The 26,872-nt window shown below is 42.8% G+C and overlaps 1 protein-coding gene across 1 annotated transcript; it reads left to right on the top strand.

The window, feature by feature from the left end:
* The first annotated feature begins 343 nt into the window (after window positions 1-343).
* Window positions 344-26,092, top strand: OPN5 (opsin 5). The gene is made up of 6 exons (XM_034763870.1): window positions 344-509; window positions 12,874-12,993; window positions 15,168-15,338; window positions 17,135-17,469; window positions 23,346-23,575; window positions 26,029-26,092. Exons 1-6 carry the CDS (start codon window positions 380-382, stop codon window positions 26,090-26,092), a joined length of 1,050 nt encoding a protein of 349 aa, XP_034619761.1. The 5' UTR covers window positions 344-379.
* The last annotated feature ends 780 nt before the right edge of the window (window positions 26,093-26,872 follow it).

The following is a 26,872-nucleotide window of genomic DNA, read 5'->3' as shown; positions in this document are numbered from 1 at the left end:
AAAGTGCTTGGATCAAGAGTTGTAAGGGTGGTTGAAGGAGCAGATGAGAGTCTATTGCCACATGAACAGAAGGGCGGGAGAGTAAAGACATTGCTGAGGTATATTAAGTAAGTACTGTACCTACATAGAGAAAGTCAGGTAGTAACTTGCAGGAAGACTCTGGCGGGGGTGGGGGGAGGGTTGAAAGCAAGGAGTGCAATTTTGAACCGGATCCTGAAATGAAAGGAGAGCTGGTAGACCATAGATGGGGATGGGGTTATGTGGTTGCGCTCTTCTGTATGTAAACAAAAATTCCATTGTGCTTCCTGGTGGCAATTGTAATCTACTATTGACTCCATTATTTCACTTTTCAGACACTGCTAATCTGTACGTGAGTGGCATGGCATCAAATCACAGCACTTCTCCTCAAGATGACCATCTTCCTCATTACCTCCAGGATGAAGACCCTTTTGCATCAAAACTCTCTAGGGAAGCTGACATAGTAGCTGGATTTTATTTAACAGTAATTGGTAAGGCTATTTTAATTATTTTGTTCATGGTGTTGTAAGTCACTACATGGTCTATCAGGCACCTGCAAAGAAGGCTGCAGCCAGTCATATTTGTGGTGCACCAGATAATAAAAAGAAAGATGTGGTGGGATGGTGGGTGGGGAACTTAAGTAATAGGAACATGGGTATTGCCAGACGGGATCAAAACCATGATCCATCTGGTCCAGTATCCTATCTGTGACAGTGACCAGTACTAGATGTGTCAGAGGAAAATGCAAGAAATCCTTAAAGGACAATTATTTGGTAAGCTGCTCATAGAAGTTGTTTCCTAGCCTGGGACAATTAGTGGCTGGCTTCTGCCCTTATAGCATAGGGGTTTATATCCCTTTCATTTTAAAAAAAGATCTATCTAATATAACTATACGGATAATGAGAATATCCACAGACATCCAGTCATATTTGAGTCTTGCTAAGCTCTTGGTCTCAATGATACTGCATGTGTTGAGGAAATACATTTCTACATGTATGGGTTTTATATTTCTTGTCTTTCATTGCATTTCCCCCGGTTCCATAATACCAGGGGCTTCCAATTTACTTTCTTTGTAATCATTCATTATATCATATACCTCTATCAGACCCTCTCTTATTTGTCTCCTCCCAAAACAAGCTTCAGGGGGGATAGCTCAGTGGTGTGAGCATTGGCCTGCTAAACCCAGGGTTGTGAATTCAATCCTTGAGGAGGCCACTTAGGGATCTGAGGCAAAATCAGTACTTGGTCCTACTAGTGAAGGGAGGGGGCTGGCCTCAATGACCTTTCAAGGTCCCTTCTAGTTCTAGGAGATAGGATATCTCTATTTATTTAAGCTTAATATTTCAATCTCTTCTGCTACAAAAGTCTCTTCAAGATTTGAATAATTGTTGTTGCCTTTCTTGGCATCTCTTCTATATGTTGTTATTCAGTAGTATAATGTCACTCTATAAATCAGGGGAGTGTGTTCAGAATGGGTCTCCTGGTTTCAGTAACTGAACCCAGTATTCCATGTAAGGTACACCATTGATTTACACAGTGCTGTTACACTATTCTCAGTATTCTTTCCCTGCTCTCTATGCATCCTAGCATTTTGTTTGCTACCCCCCCCCACTTTTTTCTTTCCTGCTGCTGTGAAAACAGATGTCTTCAGTGAGTTGTCCAAAACAAACAAACCCTCGGGTCTTTTTCCTGAGTAAGTTACGTTTATTGAGATCCCAGGAACTATGTAGGCCTCAGAGTGGTTGAAAGTATTCCTTCCAAAATACATTGTCTTACCTTTTAAAAATTAGTGTATTTAATGTAGATTTCAATATATAAACTTTAAAAAAAAACCTCTCTCGCAGGCTCTAAGCAGGTTTGAGAAATAATAAAAAATACTATCAGAGGAAGACAAAGAAAAGCAGCAGCAAACTTTGCATAAAATAAACCAGGCCACACAACCAGAATTTCCCCATCTTAGGTCCCACAAACCCTAATCCTCTACAAATAAAACTTCAGTGGAACCTCTGAAAGTGTGTGCCCACAAAGATGGCCTGTGAGTGTCATATATGAATGGACGCACTCTTGCCAAAGTGTAGAGGCCCAGAGAAGTGTGGGGGCCCTTAAAAGTGGCCTCTATGAAGAAGCAAAGCATTGTGTCTTTAGCATCAGTAGGGAATTACTGATACTAAAGTAGAGTGATCATCTAGGATATTAAGCAAGAAACACTTCAAAAAATTACTGTTAATGCCCACGCTAACTCTGAACCAATGTTGTTGCCTTTCTTGGCATCCGGCTCATCCCCCAGGGCTCTTGGAGGTGCTGCCTGGCCCTTGTACCCTGTCAGCCCCACCTCAGACATGGTAATCTTGAGTTAGTGAAAATGCTGCCAACACACTATCTATTGGGCCTCTGAGTTTCTGATTGTTTCATGGCAACAAACAGAGAAGTTAGATTAGAAGCATAAAATACTCTTGCTGGACGGTTGCAATGTAACACTTCTTTATTTCTAAGAATTCAGAATAACACAGAAGAACCCCAAACAGAGAAAGACAAAGCAGACTCCCTAAAATAGAAAGGCACCCGCCCCCACTCCTTACTCTAGGCTCTGTCTTCTGACTGACTTCGATCCCACCAGCTTCCCTGCAGACCTCCCTGGCTGCAAGAAGGACCAGGAAAACCACTGAGAATTTAAAGTGATAGATCAGTTTTAATAGTTTTCAATACACCACACTTCTGAATTCAGATTCCTTCTGCTCTGATGCTATAGACCCCAGTGTTCATTAACTTGATTCCAAGCATGTGAGCTTTCAATTATGTGGCTGGGGGGGATTAAAAAATGTTGGGCTCTACAAATGTGTTCAAAAAAGGTAGAATGTCTATGCGGGGTATTACAGAGAGATTGTGGGGCTCACAAAGATCATGAAAGGAGCCATGCCAGGTTATCCTTATCTCCTTTTGTCTGGAGACCACGGGAAGGGTTCCTCAACAAAATTTTTGTACAGTATAAAAATGGGTTTGATTTAATTCAAGGTTTGAGTGAACCTGGTTTTGTTGTAGCTGATCTGGTTAGCTCGTCATCATAGGAGAGTGCAGTAGACTTTTGCTTGTATTAAAATACACAGCTTCTCATGTGTCCATGTTTATGTGGAAGATAATCATTTAAGGATGTTCCACCAAATTCACTCTAATAAATCATTCTGAGCAAGTCTTTGTTTCTCATGCCAGCCATTTCCCTGTGCACCGCTTTGTGGTGTCTTTTCCCATGGTATATTAGTACTTTCAAAACAAAAATAAGGACTATAAAGACATAAGCCTCCCTCCTCCCATAATTTGCCCCCAAACTTAAATAGAAAGTGCATATCCCCAGCACATTGCAGAGTACAGCTTTGCAGACGTGGAAGAGGGGAAGCTATTGTTGGTTCAGTTAAGAGGGATCTGTGAGTAAGTAAATCTTCTGGCTGAAATCTCAGTCCCTCAGAAGGGTTGCTGGTGCTGTCTTTGGCAGTGCCAGAGGAGGGTTGCTTTGATTCTGATAGTGCCTGAAGGCCCTGATCTTGTTCTAAAAACCTACAAAGGGGATTTCTTTAAATTTGCCCATCGAACCTACAGCTGGCCAGAACATTTCTGACATAAGTCTTCCCTTGAAAAATGCTGTTTTGTTGTAATTGAAACATTTCATGGGAACGTGTGGATTTCTACAAAACTTGGCTTAGAAAAACATTGAAATGAAGCACTTTGGTGATGTTGAAACATTCCATTTCAACATTACCAGAGTGGAACATTGTAATTTTTCATCTAAAAAAATCTCCCTTCATTTCAGAATTTATTTTCTTTTTTTTCTTTTTTTTTAATAAAAAGTCAAAATCAAAACAAAGTATTTTGACTTTTTTGGGGAAAAAATTTCAACTTAAACTATTTACCAAATTTGACCTGAATTTGTGAATAGTTTTCATCAGCCCAAGATTGCATTTTCTGGCGAATATACTATTTGTCCGAAAAATTTTGCCCAGGTGTAGAAAGAATATCTCTGAGGTTTAAACTATAGTATCTTAACGGCAGTGTGTACTAACTCAGATTAGAGTAATGATTATTTAAATGTCAACAATTGGGTAAAGCATATTGAATAGTGATTGGTAAACAGCAAGGCAACCTATTATCTTGTCCATTGGTTTACAGTACAAACGGCTTCTGAAGCATTAAAGTAAATCCTCTGAAACATCTGTTACTGGCCATTATCAGAGACAGTATACTGCACTAGATGGATCAATGTTCTGATCTAGTATGGCAATCTCTGTGTTTCTGTTAATAGCAATGTTGATATATGGGGTGATGTGTACACATAAATAAAAACCATATTGCCCGCCTCACTATATTTGACATACAATTTGTCAAATTATAATGATTTTGCTTGTAGATGAGTGTGTTTTCTGATTAGATGATCTTTGCCCAATTATGAAAGTGTTAAATCAGGAGTTTCACTTGTTCATAGCGTAGACCACATCTTGATAGGCATATCCTAGAGACCCACCTCCCTTCTCATTCACCATTAGACTGCCGCTTTTCTCCTTCACTTTCACACAATGTCCTCACAGCAATTGCAACAATTGCTTACATATAAAAGAAATATTAAGACAGCTAAACATTGTTTAAAACAATGTAGTGCTTTTAATACAATTTACCAGTTGCGAAGAAAGAGAATCCGTACCATGCAACCAACTAGCTCTCTCAGAGGTAGAGAGCCACTGCCTTATATAATTGCATTATAACTTATACAATACTTCATAGTGGTTTTTAAGATTTTATCTTTCTTGAAAAATGTTTAGTAAACACATACAAATTGTTCATTGTGAAAAAATGCATCTGCTGAATTTAGCCCTTTCCCTGTTTGAGAATTGTCATAGTTTGAAGTAAATAAAACTATTTGACATACAAACACATTTTGGCCTCTGGGTTGTTTGTGTACTGCTAATAATGAGAAGTCACTTGAGTTTTGTTGTTTGGAATCCTCTATTCGAGACCTGTGATTGGTCACCCAAGTCCCATAATATTTTGAACAATTTTGAAATTTAAGTACCTAAATGTAGGCACCTAAATCCATAGCTAGGCATCTAGTAAGTCGCCTGGCTTTCAGAGGTGCTGAGCACCCACAGTCGTCATTGACTTCAACTAGAATTGCAGGTGTTCAGCACCTCTGAATACTAGTTCACATAGTCAGGTACCTAAATAGCCCAAAGCAGAAGCCAGGAAAGTTCCCCACCATTCCCCCGCTTACATATATAATTATAACATAATTATTGTTACTGAACTACAGGGCAATGATGACAGCTGGATGTCATGACTGGGAAAAAGGAAATGAAAGAAATTAGATTTGCCTTCAATTCTGAAAGTGGTTAGTTTCATGATCATTCAGATCTATTATGATCTTGAGTTCCATAGTCTAGGGTCCAACTCCTGTCAGAGTTCTGTCTCATTCATTCAGGAGCCTCCCCAGCATAGGTGCTGGGACTAGGTGCTGGATGTTCCCACCTCCCTGGCTTGCAGGGGTTTCCATCATATGCAGGGGTTACAGTTTGGTCCAGTGGCTCTCAGCACCTCCACTATAAAAATTGTTCCAGCACCCCAATTCCCTGGTTGGATGATGGTTTCTTTGTTCTTGTTGAACATAGCTATCATGGGAGGTCATGGGTTCTCTGAGAGGAAATGGGTAGTTCACCGGTGGCATTGGAGACTACTTGCATTTTGCTAGCTTTTCAATCAGATTACTTAGAAAATGAGGGCTAGATAAAGAATAATATTTTGCAAGGTCTCTAGCATCAGTCAATGGTCTCTTTAGTTTCGGTGGGACTATTGTATGTTTAGGGAGTGCGTCAAATTCCGCTCCATAAAGGAGATGTTGATAGTCTCTATTATTAGGATCTCTGTTATTTTCTACTCTTCTACCATGCAGGAGAGGCAGGAATCAGAATCAGGATGGTGATCCTGATTCCTGTTGGTGTCTCCATGGCTTCTGTTTGTTTGAATGGGCTAAAATCTTGTCAGAAGGGCAATGTGATTCTGGTTCTGTGACTGCTTGTTATCTGAAGCAGCCCATGAAGCCATTCCAGATGTGAGTGATCCTGTTGGTGAAACAGGATTATAATTCTTTGCAGCAGGAGGTGCTGTATTCTGGGATTGAATGGAGGCACTTTGGGTACGCAAAACTATTTATGGTCTGGTAGACTTTGCTATTTCTATGGTGGAGGACTGCTAAACTCTTTGTGCCTCTTTCATGAAAATGGCACAAGTTTGTAGAATTTGTTTGTGGTTTTCTGACACCGATACACTAGGTTTCTTCTTTCATGATCTTCTTTCACAGGATGTCCAGTTAGGGCAATCTAGATGGGTTGACCAGCTCTCTGAAAGGCCAGATAATGAGGAGAGGCTTCCCCTTTAAGGAATCACTTACCCCACAGTGTCAATATCAGTGGAGTTAGGGTGACGGTAGAGTGGCAGCTCCAAGCCAAGGCTCTGTGAGTCCCCAGTTGGTGAGCAGAGAGAGACAATAATAGCCATTTGAATAGTACAAGTTCTCCTTCACTGAGCAAATCCCAGATACTGTCTTATGCCAGTTGTACACAACAAAGTAGATGTGAAGTTCACAACAAAATGCTGAGTGAAATGCCATTGAAAGTGGAACCACCCTCTAGGAACTTCTCAGCGTGAAGGACTTCCTCTCATCTGATATTAAGTACCTGATGTTATTTCAGAGATATAGGTCTTTGTGACTGAGCCAGAACAATGAATTTCATCATTATAGTTGCATACACATCCACGTGAGAAATGAGGCTAGCAAGGATTAAAGGATAAAGAGAATGGGAAGATTTATTGTCTGCATTAGATTAACAATTTAACTATTTACAGTAAGGCTCCAAATGGTGTAGATAGTGGGCATCTGCACAAGGATGTTTAATGAACTGTGAGGAAGGGGATGCCTTCTGTCTCACAAGGACTTATATATCACTGAAATAGCATCAGGTACTTAACTGGGGGATTATATGGAACAGAGCTGTGCAAATAACTGCTTTTTCAGTTCACTGGCAGTTCTGAAGAATTAAAAAAAATATTTTGGTTTGGATCAAACCAAATCCAAAAAACTATGAAAAATTTCAGTGAATGAAAAAAAACCATCCTATTTTGGGTCTAATGAAACATATTTCATTTAACCCAAAATGGATTTTTTAAAGGCACTGATGGAGAAGGAAGCTGAGGTGCCCTTCTTTATAACCCTTAGCCTAGTGGTTAGGATACTCACCTGGGATGTTTGGACACCACGGTTCAATTCTCACCTCTGTGAGATGAGAGATGAAGTTGGGTCTCCCATATTGCAGGACAGTGCCCTAGTCGTTAGATTATGTGATACTCTTGGATAGAGTCCTTGCAATTTTTTTCCTATTTGAAGTTGTTCCACTTTATATAAATAATTAAATAGCCAATGGAGCAAGGACTTGAGCTTGCATCTCTCACTCAGTAATTGCCCTGTTCTGTCCATTCCCTCTGAAACATCTGGCAGCAGCCACTGTCAGAAGACAGGATACTAGGTTAGTTGGGCCATTGGTCTGACCCAGTATGGCCATTCTTATGTTCTTAGACTAGAAGAGTGCTGTAGCCATCAGGCTATAGTCTCACTCACTCACTCTTCATTGTTATTATGAGGGATTAAATTACATGCCTGGGACTTCGCTAACCTGAAAACTTCATTTTAGTCTAAATTATTCCATGAATTTGTGTCCATTCCATGAACAGTTTCGGGTCGACTGAAAGTGCATTTTTTTTGGTGACTAAACCATTTGTCTGAAAAATGTTGCCAAGTTCTAATCTGGAAGGTATGTTTACTAATAAAATGTAAAATGCACAGTGAAGATAAGAACTGATGTGTTTTAAGTTCTGTTTGTTGGTGTTTTAACCCTAGAGTTAACCACAATGAGCTAAAACAGATTTCAATGCTTCAATCGTTGTATACTCTAAGTGTTCTAATCCTGTGTCATTTCCCATTGTGAATAACTCCTCTGGAATCAATGAGAAATGAGTATTTTTTGTACTGTCTGACATTTCTGTTAAGGTTACAGTTGGGTGAAAATGTTCAGCTGAAACTTTTTTCAGTGAAAAATCCAAATTCAGGACATCTGAAACATTTGCAAATCCATGTCTGTCGCAGGGCAGGGCTTCTGCTGGGCTTCCAAACACTAGCTGCCTTGCCCAGTCTCCTTTAAGAAGGTTTATTCTCTTAAAACAGGCAAGTAAACCAATAGAAAACAGTCTTCGAACTCACCTCTTTTCTTTCAGGCTTCAGATAGGGTTGCCAACTTTCTAATCACGGAAATCCAAACACCCTTGCCCCACCCCTTCACCAAGGCCATGCCCCGCCCTGCCTTTTCTCTAAGGCCCCGCCCCTGCTCACTCCATACCTCCATCCATCGCTTGCTCTCCCACACCCTCACTCGCTTGCTCATTTTCACCGGGCAGGAGCAGGGGGTTGGGGTGTGGGAGGGGATGAGGGCTGCATCTGGGGATGTGGGCTCTGGGATGGGGCTGGGGATGAGAGATTTGGAGTTCAGGAGGGTGCTCTGGACTGGGGCTGAGGGGTTTGGAGTGCAAGGGGGGGTGGGCTCTGGGGTGGGGCTGGGGATGAGCAATTTGAGTTGCAGGAGGGGGCTCAGGGCTGGGGCAGTGGGTTGGGGTGCGGGGGGGGGTGAGGAGTGAAGGCTCTTGGCAGCACTTACCTCAGGTGGCTCCCAGAAAGCATGTCCCTCCGGCTCCTAGGTGGAGAGGTGGCCAGGGCACACTGCCCCTGCCTGCAGGCGACGCCCCCACAGCTCCCATTGGCCAATGGGAGCTGCGGAGCCAGTGCTCAGGGTGGAGGCAGTGCGCAGAACCCCGAGGTCACCCCTCTGCCTAGGAGCCAGAGGGACATGCCAGCCACTTCCTGGGAGATGCACAGAGCCGGGTAGGGAGCCTGCCAGTCCCACACCAACTGAACTTTTAATGGCCCGGTCAGCCGTTCTGATCAGAGCTGCCAGGATCCTTTTTCAACTGGGTGTTCCGGTTAAAAAACGGATGCCTGGCAACCCTAGCTTCAGTGCCACCCCTCCCAGGATTCTCTGGGGCTTCTGCTCATGACAGCTTCCCAGGTCTAGTCAGCTATGCTCCCTTCCTGGAGCAGTCGACCCAGAGCGGCTTCCCTGAGCATCTGTCCCCTTGCTCCAGGGAACCACCACAGGTGTTAGCTCCACTCTGGTGTGGCATCCTTTCCTGTCCCCATCACTCCCTTCCACCTCTCACTTCCTGTCCTCTAAAAGAACAGGAGTACTTGTGGCACCTTAGTACTCCTGTTCTTTTTGAGGATACAGACTAACACGGCTGCTACCCTGATTCCTGTCCTCTGACGGCCTTTTATAGTCCCAGATGTATCCCAGACCCATTGTCTGAATTGGGCTCACCAGTTACCCTGTGACAGTGTCAAACTGAGTGAATTTTGTGTGAAAAACCAACCAACCAAGTGTTCCAAAAAAAGCTGAAATATTTAATTGAAGATTTTGAAACTGAAACATTTTGACTTTTCATTTTGAAATTTATTTCAATTTTATTTTTAACAAAAGGGTTTGTGTGTGTGAGAGAGAGAGAGAGAAAATTTTGGGGGTTCACCAGAAATTTTGTTTAGGGTCAACCCAAAATTATTATTTTTTCTGTATGGCCAGAAGAACCCCTCCCAAAATCAGTTATTCACACAGCTCTAGCTAGGGTCTTTTCCATTCCTCTCTTTCTTTCCTAGGTGATTGTGATGGATTTGGAGCTGCCCTGTGATAATTTATGAGTAATATATGTTGGCCTGTATAAGGGACCAGGGCATAGGCAGTCTGGCTTAGAGATCGCAGCTGGACTGGGGTCCACACATCGGGGCAGTAGTCGGTGAGCAGGGTTTGGAGGAATCACTAGAAAAGTCAGGGTCATAGTCAGGCTGGGGTCAGAGAAAGTACCAGGCTGGAATCAGATTCAGGCCAGAACTGGAGACTGGAGATCAGAGGTAGATCTGGGGTCCCAGCAAGCCTGAAAACCATATCGTTGCCCAGGCAACTTCCTGGGCCACCCTTCAGGGTGAAATAGGGCACTTGGCCAATCAGCACGCTGCAGGGTACCATTACTCTGGGTCCTTTGGGCGGTACTTCCTGTGGCGCTTACTCTCCACAGTGCTCCCCGGCTACAGCACTTCATTACTTCCTGGTGGCATTGTGGGACCATCAGCTAACCCATGCTCTGCACACCTAGGGTGTAGTCCACAGATCCTTACAGCCTGGTTATTGGGATGTTATTTAGTGTATGACTATATTGGTTAAAGTTAATAGGATTTTTTCTGGATGCAGGCAGGAAGGAGAAGAATGGCTCAAGATAGCCTCCTATCAGCAAACACTTACGAGTTGTTAAGGGATGATGGCAGAACTATTAGCTTTGATGAGACTCTCTGTCTCTGACCAGCCTTCAACTGGTTTAATGAGGAATGACCAAGGCCTGCCAAACGCAGGGGAGCAAAGGACTTGGGCAGAGGGGGGTTAAAGAAGGGCAGTCGATCAGGGACAAAGGGGGTGGGAGGGTGTGGAGGTGGGACCAGACTCAGACACAGGTACAGGAGCCTGCTGGTGTTGTATGGAGAAGTTAGGCTAGGGGTTTGTCTACATGGCAGGATAATGAGCTGTATGGGGGTTCTGGTTTCTAAAGTGTACTAATGTATTGTGCATTAATAGGTCCATGCAGACTCTGCTGTTGCACACTAAAATTTCCCTAATGTGCTTTAACATAGAAAAACAGCATGATGTTAAAGTATACCTACAGGGTCTACTTGGACCAGTTAGGGCACTTTACAAAACACGCCCCCACCCTCCCGTAGTGCGCATTACCTCACTGTATAGACAAGCTCTAGGTCTTCATTATGGGATGGGATGGCTTTAGGTAAGAGAGACACACATGTAGACTGTTGTTTTAAAATCCTTTTTCTCTTATGCTTTGATCCTATTGCTAAATAAACAATACTTTTGTTTAAAAAGGCTGATTGGTCACCATATACCACTGGTCACTGGCTCCTGAAGGGAAGAATCGTAGGTGCCAGAATTCAGTCGGATCTGCAGGGTAAGAACAGTTAATACACATCGTACTGTAGCCCAGGTCATAGTCTGAGAGTGGAGGAATCGTGTGATTCTACTCTGAGGCAGGTAAGAGCACAAGACCCAACCATGTGGAGATGTACCTCGAGAAACCAGAAAGGGAACAGAGCTGCAGCTAGCCCTATAACTGGAACAACTGTATTCTAAATTGCTACATTTATTTATGCTTTAATGTTCACTACATTTTTTCAATAATTTTAAGCATTTGATTGTGGTCACTTTAATTTTGACCACAATCTTTACCTTTTACCTCCCTTCAGCTGCTCAACTCAATATAAAAATGAATTAACATGATTTTTAATGCTCCTGGACTTACTAGTATTGGCTTCATATACTCTAGTTGAGTTAACAGCCCAGATCTTATTGATTTAAATAGGATAATGATCAAGCTCCTTGTTATGTATTTTTTATAAATGTCAGAAATGAATCTTTATGTTCAAATAAAAATGGAAACAGGAAACCCAAAGCTGAAGCAGTGCACACATGTTTTGGAACTAAATCCTCTGTGGAAATAGAAAATGAGGTCTAAAAGTGGAGCAGGCAGGTCTACTGCTGTGGATGATTGTATACGGGGGGAAAATGTGTTTAAACTGTCTGTTAAGTCAATGTGGATTTATCCCTGGGGCGGTGGGGTTGGGATTAAACTGTGTATAGTTTTACACCACTGAAGTTGTTTCAAATTGCTTACTGAGATGCCTTGTTACATCCTCTTATTAGTTGCTACCATGGTCCATGACATTGCTTTTCTCCTTTGGTGGGAGGTACACTGTTTTTTCTCTGGTGGGAACTGTAGAGGGTCCAGGTAACCAGGAAAGGGAAATGGAGTCAGTAGGGGAATGGGAGGAGGACAGATGCTATGATTCAGAAGAGGGGTGGGGTGTGGTGAGTTGCAGAGGGACAAGATTAAAAATAAATAAAGCCAGTTACACCATTTTTGTACTCACATTAATTTCTAACAAGTTTATATGGGACATCTACTGTAAACCAATGTTTGGCACATTTCATGCTGAATTTGTCCTCGTTGGGAATTTAAAACAAGACAAGAGCGGCATCCACTTATATCTAGCCTATGTTTGGCTGGCTGAATGGGCTTGGTGGCAGTGACGTAGCAGTCACTTTTTGTCTTTTATAACTTTCTTACAGTGCCTTGGCTATAAATCAAAGCTGCTTTTTCCCTTAGATCACCCGCAGTGGAGACAAGCAATTCAAATATCGCCTGCACTCCCCCAAAGGATGACTTTTCCTTCCACCACAGCAGTTCCCAGAATGGGATTGGATTGAGTGCACTACAAGCTCCAGGACTTTGTTCTGTCAAGATTTAAATGATGTGACGCCTCACTATTCCATAGCTTATTATCTCACAGTTAGAACACTTTTTGTGGATGTTGCATCTAAATTCTCCCTTGCCTAATTCCAACCTGTCACTCTTAATGTACTATCACACATAGTTCTTCAGTTTCTTTGATTTACAGCCTTCCATGTGATTGTTCCCTAATCCCACCCACCTGGACAGTACGCATTTTTGTTACTCTTCTCTGAATTCCTTCTAGTTTGTTGACCCTCTCTCTGGAACTGTGAAGCTCAGAATGAAAATAACGACACTGTTGTGCCAAAGAATTGTGGGGAAGCGTTTCTCAGCAATTTTGTTTAAGTGCAGTTTGTTTTGATATTTTTATTACAGGGGTTCTTTCAACTTTTGGGAATGGCTATGTTCTTTATATGTCCTTGAAACGGAAGAAGAAGCTCAGACCTGCTGAGATAATGACTGTCAATTTAGCCGTGTGTGACTTGGGGATTTCAGGTAATTCAGTGTTTTATTTCTTCTTTTAGTTTTCCTGCCTTTTTATTTTTATTTCTTTTTGGCCATGATACGTGAGGCCAAATTCTACTCTGCGTTGTGCAGATGGGACCCCCCCATATGACAGTAGGAGCCCAGGGTGTGCTTGTGATAACAGAACTCAGCCCATACTGTTTCTATTCCATTGTTTCCACATTTAAAAAAAAAAGATAGGAAAGAGTATAACAGAGCAATTTTAGGGAGGTACAAATCCTCTGGAAAGAGAATGAAAATGAAGAGAAATATGAGCTATTCCAGCGATCTTGAATCAGGCAAAGGGCCCATGCAGGTTCAAATCTCAGAAGCTCACATTGTACAATTTGGCATGATCAATACAAAACAGCCCTCATAACAGCTGAAGAACACTATATTTCAGTTCTACCAAATGTTATATATATCAGGGATATAAACACATACTGAACAAACCCCATAGAATGAGGGGTGAGAAATGTTGAGGGCTTTGAGACGTTCAAATCTAATAATTTTTTACCTAGTTACCCTTTTAAGACTGGGACGCTGTCTCTTTTCCTTCCTATAAAAAGCCATGCTCTACTGTCCATGTCAATTTGTAAAGAAGCAGCAACCCAGGGAAAGATCCATATGCCCAACTCTCATCTGAATATGTTTAGGGGTGAGAATAGACACCCTTTAGAAGACTGCAGCACTCTGGAGGTACCTAGCTCTTGGTGATACTTTATTTTTTAATCTGATGCGTGTGCAATTCTCATTACACTCATGAGAGGTTTACGCACCTGGGGAGAACTGTACACCCCTTTTGAAAAAAATGGCTTGGACTGCAGGAGCCTGAGGAAATCCACCTGAAATCCACACCTGATATTCACCCAACTGACCACAGGGTGTCATCAGTGTGGTACAAATGATAGCTTAAAGGAACAGGCGGCTCCAAACTTTGTTAGATCCCAGTACTGTTATATCTCATTTGTTAATACACCTTAGGTCTGGTCTACAGTACGGGGGGTGTCAATGTAAGATACGCAACTTCAGCTACGGGAATACCGTAGCTGAAGTTGACATATCTTATTCGGACTTACCTCCCATCCTCACGGCGCGGGATCAACGGCCACGGCTCCCCCGTCGACTCTGCTATCGCCGCTCGCTCCGGTGGAGTTCCGGAGTCGACGGGAAGCGTGTTCGGGGATCGATATATCGCGTCTTAATGAGACGCGATATATCGATCCCCGATAAATCAACCACTACCCGCCGATACGGCGGGTAGTCTGGACATACCCTTAGAGAAAAGTCATTGTCATTCCAGGAAATGGTATGATTGGGTCTGAGGATCTGTGAAAGCTCATGTTTTCTGGCTGAGTGATCAGCCTGTGGATATACAAATAAGTCTCCGCTGTGGGATTTGCTTGTTTCTAAGAGTGTTAGCATAAAAATGTCTGCTCTAGTGTCAAGATAAACCCCTTAGAATGATTCATTAGCTGTTTTCCATCTGTAGCACTTAGAAATGCAACAAACGAATTCCAGATAGGCAAGAAACAACTCCAGTCTCATACATCAATTATACCCTGTGAATCCAACTCATTTAATAGTGAAATATCAGCTTGCTGGTGACATTTGCAAACATGCATTCATTTCTGATGCCATCTACTGGATAATGCATGCCTGTAGTGTGCAACTCACAGTATGTTTAGAATTGTGATTAGAGCAAGCATTTTACGATCAGGACTTCTGGGTTCTATTCCCAATTCTAGTCCCTGTTCCCAGACATAGAGTATGATCCTTGACCAAATCAATCTCCCTATACCTTTGTGTAAAAGGCCTATAATTACCATGGATTGAATACTTTGCAACAAATAATTAATTTGATTAGTTCAGCCTTTTTCTGCTTATGTAATGCTGTGACTAGCACAGGGCAAAATTGTTCGGATGAATAGTTTATTTACTGAAAAATACAATTTTAATCAACCAGAAAATATTTGCAAATTTGACAAGTTTGATCTTACTCCTGGGCAAAAGGCAATTACCTCACTCTACCCTATGTTTGAAGATGCCTACATTATCACTGATCTCCCCTCAATGTCCTGTATTTTGAGTAAAGATTTTTTTTTTAAAAGATTATTTTGACAGCATCAACTTTTCCAATGACCCATTGTTTCCCCTCTTTGTAGTTGTAGGAAAACCATTTAGTATAATTTCCTTCTTCTCTCACCGATGGGTGTTTGGCTGGCTGGGCTGCCGTTGGTATGGATGGGCTGGCTTCTTCTTTGGCTGTGGGAGCCTTATCACCATGACAGCTGTCAGCCTGGATAGATACCTGAAAATTTGTCATTTAACTTACGGTAAGAAGGAAATTTGCATTGAGTGACACTATATAGCGATTTTCTTTCCCCATCCTCACTGGAGACTTGTATAGAAGCATTAAGCTGAAATGTATAAGAATCATGTTCCCTATTCCTAGGGTGACCATATTTCCCAAAAGGAAAGCGGGACATTGTGCAGGGCTGGCCCAAGCCGTCCCCGCCCTTCCAGTGGGGCTGGCCTGAGCCCTGCCTGCCTGCCCCCTGCCCAAGCCCTGCCCCCCGCTGCATGACTGGCATCACTGCTCCCCCAGCACATTCCTCTGCATCACACCCCACTTTTTTGAAAAAGTGAGCATTTGTCCTGTTTACTGTTGCCAACTGATCAAGTCAGTAAGAGCAAATGGGACAAATGCCCACTTTTGCCAACAAAGTCGGGATGGCCAGGACAGGGCTTAAAAAAGGGACAGTCCTCACTAAAAAGGATGTATGGTCACCCTACCTATCCCTCAGAGCAGTGGGAAAGTCCCTACAGGTCAGGTTAGGCCCAAACAGTAATTTAGTTTACAAAATCTAGTTTCAGTGGAAATGCTTTCATGCGCTTTTAAAAATTTCATTTATGAAACAATTTTTTTGCAGTGTTTGCAACCCAAACACTGCAGCACTGAAGGTGTTCACCAAGAAGGTGAACAGGATTAGGAACAAAACTGACTACTTTGATTAATCTATTTTCATAGTCCAAGTTGTAATAATCCATGGTACTCAGAGTAGTAACTGAGAAACATAGATTTTAAGGTAAAAAAAGGACCATTATAATCATCTGCTTTGACGCCTGTATACCATAAGCCATAGAATTTCACCAAGTAGTTTCTCCATCAAGCCTATAACTTCTGGTTGAGCTAGAACATATCTTTTAGGAATACAACCAGTCTCGATTTAAAGACTTCAGGGGTATGTCTTCACTGCATCTGGCCGTGTGCCCTCTCAGCCCAGGCAGACAGATTTGCACTAGCTCTGCATGAGCTAACATGTTAAAAATAGCAGCATGGATGTTGCTACACGTGGTAGCTTGGTCTAGCTGCCTATATCCAATCCTGCCCAACCCCCTGGGTCCGAGCCCAGGTGGCTAGCCCAAGCCACTGTTGTCATGCTGCAACATCCACACTCTGCATAGGCTAGCATGAGTCTGTCTACTTGGGAGGCATGCTCCCAGATGGAGTGTAGACATACCCCAAGTGTTGTAGAATCCATTACATCCCTAAGTACATTGTTCCAACGGTTAGCTAAACTCTCTGGAAAAAACCGCACATCTTATTTCCAGTCTGAATTTGTCTAGTTTCAACTTCCAGCCTTTGCATCTTTCTATACCTTTCTCAGTTAAACTAAGGGTACGTCTTCACTTACCGGAGGGTCCGGCGGCAGGCAATCGATGTTCTGGGATCGATTTATCGCATCTGGTTAAGACGTGATAAATCGATCCCGGATTGATCCCAGAAGTGCTCGCCGTCGACGCCGGTACTCCAGCTCGCCAAGAGGAGTACGCGGCATCGACGGGGGAGCCTTCCTGCCGCGTCTGGACCCGCGGTAAGTTCGGACTAAGGTACTTAGAATTCAGCTACGTTGTTAACGTAGCTGAATTTGCGTACCTTAGTCCGAAGTGGGGGCTTAGTGGGGACCAGGCCTAAGAGAGGTTCACAACAATAATACATGACAAATGCAGCAAAGGAATGGTTTGCAGTAAATGGTCTGACTAGCTCTTAATTGCAGGTGTAGAATTTCAAGTTGTCTTTAGCCAAATATATATAATCTGCCACTATAATTGTTGAATTATCTTCCAGGTACCTGGCTTAAGAGACATCATGCCTTTGTCTGCCTGGCAGTAATCTGGGCCTACGCTACGTTTTGGGCTACGGTGCCATTTGCTGGTTTGGGGAACTATGCTCCCGAGCCATTTGGAACCTCGTGCACTCTGGATTGGTGGCTGGCTCAGGCTTCAGTGGCCGGACAGGCATTTATTCTGAATATTCTCTTCTTTTGCCTCTTGCTCCCAACTGCAGTGATTGTGTTTTCCTATGTTAAAATCATTGCCAAAGTCAAGTCGTCCGCCAAAGAAGTTGCTCATTATGACACCAGGATTCAAAACAATCACGTCCTGGAAATTAAATTGACCAAGGTAGGTAGGAGAAAACGGTCAGACCATAAAACCAGGCAGGAAGAACCATAGATTCTATAATTGGTACTGAATATCTGTGACGCTCTAATGTGTCACAAGCACAAGATTGTGGTGGCCTGCGATGTTAGTTGCAGCCCTTACTCTCCCTGTATCTGCAAGGCACAGTTGAAGGAAGGGGAGGATGGAGTTGTGATTAAGGCACTTAAAATGAGACCCCGGAGAGGGGTCCAGTCTGAAGCTGTGTAACCTTGGACCAATCATTTGATTGTTCTGTGCCTCAGTTTCCCCATCCGTAAAATGGGGATAATAATACTTCCATACCTCACAGGTGTGGTCATGAAGATAAATTTAAAAATGTTTGTGAGGCACTCAGGTATCACTGTGAAGGGGGCCATAAAATAAATAGATGAAAAGTGGGTTTTTATTACTGGTGAAATAAAACTATGGAAAATTTGTATTCTTCTATCAAAGAAGATACACGTACAAGAAAATGTGGTGATCATGTGAATTTCTTTAAAATTCACAATGAATTTTTTATAAAAATTAAGGTCCGGACAAAATGCCAAGATGGCCTCTGTTGTCACAATTTTTGGTTACCCCGGCCTTATTTTTGCAGTTCTTTTTTTAAGAAACCCTCCCAGAACCTTGGGAATATAGTAGTGTGTTCCCCATCTGACTGTACACTTTTTCTGTTTGGCAAACATGTCAGCCACGAGCTTGGCTGACACTGGAGGATTTAACGGGGAACCTCCAGCGCTAAAACCATCAGTCTCTAGAGCCTGAGACAAAGAGACAAAGTTTCCAGAAATAGAATCACATCTTCAGTGGCTCGGATATGGGAGGAGGGACGGGACTTGTAACACACTGACTAGTAGTTACATATTTATTTTCTTTCCAGGTTTGGAAATGAACTGAAATTAACAAGTGATTGCAATGCATATAATAGATTTATAGATTCACAGAGTCTAAGGCAAGAAGGGGCCATTATAATCACCTAGTCTGACCTTCTGGCCAAAGAACTTCCCCAAAATAATTCCTAGAGCAGCTCTTTTAGAACAACATCCTGTCTGATTTAAAAATGGTCAGCGATGGAGAATCCACCGCGACCCCTGGCAAATTGTTCCAGGGATTAATTACCTTCACCGTTGAAAACGCTTGTCTTATTGCCAGTTGAATGTATCTAGCTTCAACTTTCAGACGTTGGATTGGGTTACATCTTTCTCTGCTAGGCTGAAGAGTTCATTATTAAATATTTGTTCCCCATGTAGATACTTATAGATTGTAATCAAGTCACCCCTTAACCTTTTTGTTAAGCTAAATAGTTTGAGCTCCTTGAATCTATCACTATAAGGCTTGTTTTCCAATCCCTTAATCATTCATGCAGCTCTTCTCTGAATCCTCTGCAGTTCATTAACATCCTTCTTGAATTGTAGACACCAGAACTGGACACAGTATTCCACTCACAGTTGTACCAGTGCCAAATATAGAGGTAAAATAATATATCTACTCATACTTAAGATTCCCCTGTTTATGCATTACAGACTTGCACTAGCTCTTTTGGCCATGATGACACACAGGAAGCTCATGTTTAGAGCCCAGCAAATCCGCTGATATCCGCTTTATATCCACAGAGATCCGCATCCCTGGATGCAGATGTGGATATCCGCGGACCATTTTTGTGGATCGTGGGTGGATGCGGATCCAAATTTTATATCGAAAGCCCTGCAAATCTGCGGATATCCGCTTTATATCTGCCAATACCCGTGGATCATTTTTCGGATCGTGGATTCGATGTGGATACAAATTTTGTATCTGCGCAGGACTCTATTCATGTTCAGCTGATTATTCACCACGATCCTCACATCTTTTTCAGAGTCACTGCTTCCCAGGATAGAGTCCCATATCCTGTATGTATGGCCTACGTTCTTTGTTCCTACATGTATACATTAACATTTAGCTGTATTAAAATACATATTGTTTGCTTGTGTCCAGTTTACCAAGAGATCCAGATTGCTCTCAATCAGTGAACTCTCCTCTTTATCATTTACAACTCCACCAATTTTTGTTTCAGCTGAAACTTTATCAATGATGATTTTATGTTTTCTTCTAGGTCGTTGATTAAAATGTTAAATAGCGTAGGTCCCTGCGGACCCCACTAGAAACACATTCACTTGATGATCATTCCCCATTTACACAATTACATTTTCAGATCTATCAGTTAGCCAGTTTTAAATTCATTTAATGTGTTCCATGTTAATTTTATAACTTTCTAGTTTTCCAATTAAAATGTTGTGTGTACCAAGTCAAATGCCATACAGAAGTCTAAGTATGTTATGTCAACATTACCTTTATCAACCAAACTTTTAATCTCATAAAAAAAAGATATAAAGTTAGTTTGACAGGATCTGTTTCCCACAAACCCATGCTGATTTACATTAATTACATTATCCTCCTTTAATTCTTTATTAATTGAGTCCCATGCCAGTCACTCCATTATCTTGCCCTGGACTGATGTCAGGCTGACAGGGCCTATAATTTCCCGAGTCATCCCATTTACGTTCGCTTTCTTCCAGTCTTCTGGAACTTCCCTAATGCTCCAAGACTTACTGTAAATCAACATTAACAGTACAGCGAACTCCTCAGGCAGCTATTTTAAAACTATTGGATGCGGTTATCTGGACCTGCTGATTTAAAAATGCCTAACTTTCATAGCTCTTGTTTAACATCCTCCAGAGATACTAGTGTCATGGAAAGAGTGTTATCATCACCATATGATGAGACTATATAATCTCTTTCCCCTCAAATACAAAATAGAAATACTTATTGAACACTTCTGCCTTTTTTGCATTACTATTGATAATTCTATCACTTCCATCTAGTCACGGACCAATACTATTGTCAAGATTTTGTTTGTTCCTAATATATTTTTAAAATTCCTTCTGATAAACATGTATCTACATAGTATACAAAGCCAAAACATCGTTGGGAATTCAGACCACCTGCAGCATAAACAGTCAAGCTAACACAGCCATGGGAATAGTTTTGGTTAGTTAGATGCTGCTGCCTTGATAGTAGAAAGAACCCCAAATTCTGATGGTCTTATTTACCGAGATACAGTATACCTGCAGTGCTGCTTTTACAATCATAATTTGCACTTCTATAGAACCTTCTGTGCAAAGATCTTGATTCTAAATCTGGAAGATTTAGATCCAGTATTACAGAAATACGAAATCAGCTGTTGTTATGAGATCTCTGCCATCTGGAAGAGCAGACATTCATGTGGATCTGTACACTGGGAACTATGTCCCATCCAGTTCCAGATCCTATCTGGAACCCAAAATGTTGGGGCAGGTTTGGGTCTGGGAAGTGGAATCCCATCATCCATCTTCAAAATTTCAAAAGGGGGTTGAATTTGAGTTTCCCTTTTTGGCTTGTGAATGTTAGATGGCCAAAAAAAAAAAAAAAAAAAGGAGGGGGGGAAGGTTTAAAATCTTTATGTAATTTACTTCTTCAAGAATATTGAAACCACATCCACTAAGAATATCAACACATGGAACAGAGGTTGAGAATAACACAATATCTGAAAGGCTTTAGCTGGCTCGAGAACAGAGCATTCACTGAAGATTTGTATTGTAATCCTTCTAATTACTTCTCCCAAATGACTATTCATGTACTATTATCTATTAGGATGCTGTGCAATACCGATTGAATTATGGTAGTGCTGTCAAACATGAACTTCAGAATACAATATCATGTGATGCAATATGGAACCTGTATCATATTACATATAAGTATGGGCACGCTTGTTCAGGTAAAATAAATGACTCAAAACTTTAGCTCAGTTAGAGTATTTTTTGACTTTTGAACAAACTGTATGTAGTTCTTCTTTTCCTGACCTCCTATGAAAAACTTTTATGATTTAATAGGAATGTAACCAATGAGGTTCTGCAGAAATTAAATAGGATTCTATAGAAATTATTCACAAAACGTCAGAATTTAACAGAGAATGAGATCCCTGCTATGAGCTGGTTTAAAAAAAATCTATAGAAGTGTTAAATTCTCAGCAGTGTCATTTTGGAATGGACCAGTGAAATACAACAGTTATGGCTATCCCTATAGGTCTGTCAATGCATGTGTTTTGCAAGTGACCAATGCACATTCAGTTTCTCACCTGTTCACCCTCCAGAGTAATCATATTGTCTGCATTTTCTCAGTGGAAGATAGGAAGGGTTCTTATTAGCTGCCTTAGAAGCCTCTTGTTCTCTGGATGCCATCCGAGGCACAGGGAGAAGATGAGGCCGACTTAGGACTCTAACCAGGGCCGGCTCCAGGGTTTTGGCCGCCCCAAGCAGCCAAAAAAAAAAAAAAAAAAAAAGCCGCGATCATGATCTGCGGCAGCAATTCGGCGGGAGGTCCTTTGCTCCCACCGGGAGTGAGGGACCGTCCGCCGAATTGCCACCAAATACCTGGACGTGCCGCCCCTCTCCGGAGCGGCCGTCCCAAGCACCTGCTTGCCAGGCTGGTGTGTGGAGCTGGCCCTGACTCTAACCCTCCTATTACAACCAACCCTCCACCATGACTTATTGCCAGCTGCTCCCAGGGTGCTGGTGATGCCGTCACACAACATCAGCACTGCCTGCAAGGGAGGTAGAATCCTTGTTAACTCCAGCTGCTGCGGTCTGTTTTCCTCTCCCTAGTCCTTTGTCCTCTCTGCACTGACTGGCAATGGGGGACAGAGAGAGGAGAGAGCTATAGCTCCTCCCATACACACAACACTTGGATAGCAACCTAGTTTTCTTTCTGAAACATTAACAGGAAATACTTCAGCCCAGTCCTGGAAATCTCTCTGGAGACCTTGGTCTTGCAAGGTTTGTAGTGTGATTGCAAAGGGGTTCAAATGAGTGGTCGGAAGAATGGCCTTGAGCTTTCACCGTAAGGCTGGGCTCTAGGAGACAGAATTCTGTTCATGTCTTCACCACTGGTTTGCTCATTTGGCTCCTTTGCTGATTTGGCAAATCACTTAGGCCAAAATTTTCAGACGTGGGTGTACAGAGTTGGGCACCTAAATCCCTCTTTAGGCCTTTCAATAAGTAGCTTGATAGTGACAGGTGCTGAGCACTAGCCAGTTCTCACTGACTTCAAGCCTTAGACACCCCACTTTGAAATTCTGGGGCTCAGTCTCCCTGGACCTTGATTTCCCATTTATGAAAGAGACAAAACAATACTTCCAGCTTCTCCGGGGTGTTGTGAAGCTCAGTGAATGTGTATCTGGAAAGCAATTGGGGGAAGAGGCTGTAGAAGTAAAAAGTATTTCAGATAAGCGCCAAACCTGTGGCTTAAGCAGCACAAATTTTTAAATGAGCCCAGATCACTTGAACGTTATCCAGGACTTTGGCATTTCAAATCATTTCTCTTGGTGTTAAATTCCCAAGAACAAGGTGACTTTTTTTTTATAAAGGATATATATAAATATCCTTTTCTACATATCACCCCCTCTTTGTTCTCTCTCTATTTATATATATATATGTAGTAAATACTCATTTAATTTAACTTCAAAGAATCATAATTCACTGACTTTTTGTTCAGTTTCTTCACTTTTAGTCTAATGAGCTCAAGGAAAGATTTGGGCCAACAGAATCCCTATTTGTTCTATAGATGTCAAGCAAAAGTACAGCTGGAGATAGATAAGGAAAAGTGAAATAAATTACAGCATTGGTTCATACTGCAGACCTTATCTGATGTGGGGGTAATTTTTCCATTCTGTTGCATGCATTGTCTGCAAGACGGGGAAATACGAGTACTGTGCAGTGCGGTGCATCAATAAAGACCATTCGCTTAAGTAACTGTACTCTCTCCTTTCTTTTTCTTCTCACAAGGTGGCAATGTTGATCTGTGCAGGATTTCTAATCGCCTGGATCCCATATGCCGTGGTATCAGTGTGGTCAGCTTTTGGACAGCCAGACTCAGTGCCCATTCAAGTTTCAGTCATCCCAACCTTGCTTGCAAAATCGGCAGCTATGTACAACCCAATTATTTACCAGGTCATTGACTGTAAATTTTCCTGTTGCCGCTCCTTGCAGAAGAAGAGCTCTTTGAAGAAAGCCAGGTAAATTTTGGAAAAAAGTGGCCAGTCTGAAAATAGTTTGATTTCTGGATACTCATTTCCTTACTCCAAAATCTTTACAGAGCATAAGCACTGCAATCCTGGAATACAGGAATGGTCCACCTGGCCTAGTTTCTTATTTTTTTACCTAGTGGCCAGTGCTGGATACTGTATAGGAAGGTTTCACCCCTCCCCTACTAATACACTTAGGTGTACCACATCTGTAGTATAAAATGAGGGACCATTTCTTCTTGGCTGTAACTGGTGATCAGCTTGTCATCTGAAGCACAGAAGTAGTTTGTGTAGGTCCTGATTCAAAAAACAGAAATGAGTGGAAAGATTCCCTCTCACTTCAATGGGCTTTGAATCAGTCACATACTCTTACCATCCTACCTAATAGATTTCAGAGTAGCTGCCGTGTTAGTCTGTATCCGTAAAAAGAACAGGAGTACTTGTGGCACCTTAGAGACTAACAAATTTATTAGAGCATAAGCTTTCTTGGACTACAGCCCACTTCCACTACTATTTGGGCTGTAGCCCACGAAAGCTTATGCTCTAATAAATTTGTTAGTCTCTAAGGTGCCACAAGTACTCCTGTTCTTTTTACCTAATATAAGCACTCAACCCTGAAAGGTACTGAATGCCCTCAATTCCCAGTGAAGTCAGTGGGAGCTGTGTGTCCTCAGCACCTTCCAGGATCTATCCCTAAATGCAGGTGTTTTTCTTATTCACAGAAGTGCCTAATTAAAGAAATAATCTTTTGAAGCTATTTGCTTTAATGATATAATTGAGGCAAAACCAGCCCTTACAAGCCTGCAGTGTCCATGGGGATGCATTGGGTGTATCCTAGGCAGAATTTGGCCTCTTAGCTGTATGGGATGCTAAAGTGTTGGCACCAGCTATGCATTTTATTTTCCTTATTGACAAAAAATGTCAGTTTGTTGTTCACCACCAAGCCTGTGGAGAATGGTGTTGAGGGCCCAGCAATGCTGGGAGATTTAAGCATCAGCATTTCAGATTCCAACAGCATCCTCTGGTGCGGAAGTACAAAATGGAATTTTTCACAGAATGATAGAAATTACAGATCAGATCCTTTTCATCATCCATTCCCTTACCAATTAGGGAACTGCACCCTATAACGCATTTTCCTGCATGTTGTCCAGCCTAGGTTTAAATATCCCAAGCTGCAGGCCGGCCCCCATTAGCACTAGCCCGGAGCAAGGGGACCGGAGCCCTGTCAAAAATGGGAGGTGGGGTGGGGCCCCTGCCTGAGGTGGCGGCAAAGGCAGCCCCCTGCCTGTGTCCCAGGCCCCCTCCCAGGGTAGGTGGAGGGACCCAGGCTCAGGTGGAGGGGCCTTGGAGCCACAGTCCGGCCATGATTAGAGCTGGGCGGGCAGCTGTGGGGAGCCGTGGTGGCGGACCCTCTACTTGCCCATGGTGCGGGGGGCCTGAGCAGTCCCTGGTCCGCATCCCCACTCCCTGCCCGCCCGGGGCAGACGGAGAGTCCGTGACTCCTTACAGCCGCCTGCGTGGCTCTTACCGTGGCCAGGCTATAGCTCTGAGGCCCCCGTGTCCAGCCAGAGCTGGGCCGTGGGGAGCCAGCTTGGAGCTGCGGACCCTCCTCTTGCCCCAGGTGGCCGGGGAGCCCAGGGGTGGGGACACGGGTCGGGGGCTGCTCTCAGCCCCCACTCCCTGCACTCCAGGCAGGTGGAGGGTCTGCTGCGGCTCCCCACAGCTGCCCGGGCTCCATGCTGTCATGGCCTGGGGATGGGGCCTCGGAGAGGACAGAAAGAGGGTGGGGTCTGCTCTGGCAAAAAGTGGACGGGCCAGGCCCATTCACTTTCAAAAAGTGGGAGGGCTATAGCCCCCTGGCCCTACCCAGTTCTGGTGGTGGGAACAGGAGGGAGTCTGGGGGTGGAGTGTGGGTGGGGCCACGCAGACAGTTTGGGTAGGCTGAACCTTCCCCTGCCTTTGATACCCACGACCCATGAGTCAGGTGTATGGCTTTTTACACCCCTCACCTACATAGCTATCCCGATATAACTTTGCCATGTAGGCCAGGCCTTAGAATGCATCCCTAGTCTACAACTCTCTTTTACGTGGAAACAAGAACCACCTTATCAACCGGATTTAATGGAGGTTGTCTCCCTGTGCCACAATACCACTCTGCTAGTCCATATATTGGTTTTGGCCCTTATATTTCATGTGGAAGGGCTTGGGGAGTGTAAGGACTGAGTGTGTGTCCAGCCTTTGTGCTGGGGTTCCACGCGGGAGGGAGGTTTTTTACAGTCTCTCCCAGCTTTTATATCTGCAGAAGGGCTGCTCTAGCCTTAGGTGAGGACTTGAGGATTTCCGTATGTCTGGTGATGAATAAAATGATCTGAAGGAATGGAACCGTAATCATTTATAAAGCCAGGTTATTTCAGGCAATATGACCATATATTTCCTTCCTGTAGGCTGTATACGATATCTGGAAATAGAGAGCCAACAGCAATGAACGAAACCCACCTGGAGGTGTGACGGCATATGGACAGGCGTATGGAAACATGCTGACAATCCTTTTCTTCTCAGTTTCTTCCTTTGCAAATTAGGTAAAATACAATGGCAGATTTATTTTAGTATTTCTTTTCCCCTCTAACCTACTACCATGTAATTTTTCACCCTAACTGGAGTATCAACATTAGAGCTGGGCAAATAGAAGAAAATACAGAGAATATTCATTTGAATTAAAACTGTGAATTCACTTTGGCTGGATTCAAACCCCTTTTTATTTATTTTTCTGTGCACGTACTATGAGTGACTCTTTTCTACATGGAAAGTGAAAGTCTCATGAGTACTCATGCTATGCATTTGTAAGGCTATCATTTGATTTCCCTCTTCCTCTTTATCAACGTTATCCAATCCAAGGAGCAGAAATTAATCATGCACCACAAAGAGCCAAAATTGAAGTGCGGTGTTTGCCAATAGCTCCTCTGGTTGAAATTCATTTGCAAATGAAATCTTGAATCATGAACAAATTTGTAAAGAGAAGCAAAGTCTATTCCTGGAAAATCCACAAATAAGAAAAGGGGTTAAATTGGTCCAGTAATTTATTGGTACAATAGTTTGCCCATCTCTAAGCACTAGAAATGCTGGGCGAAAATGCTGGGCGATGTGATAGAAATGCTGATAACCAGCAGAACGTCAAATGTATAAAACAGATATTCCATGCCCACCGCACACACAAACACACACACACTCTCTCTCTCTCTCACCGCTGTTATACCCATCCCTTATGATGTTGGTTTTATATATACAATG

This window comes from Trachemys scripta, chromosome 3, assembly GCF_013100865.1.
Source record: "Trachemys scripta elegans isolate TJP31775 chromosome 3, CAS_Tse_1.0, whole genome shotgun sequence".
Taxonomy (NCBI): Eukaryota; Metazoa; Chordata; order Testudines; family Emydidae; genus Trachemys; species Trachemys scripta.
Note: the sequence above shows the minus strand (reverse complement) of the source record. Positions and strands in the feature narration are given on the sequence as shown.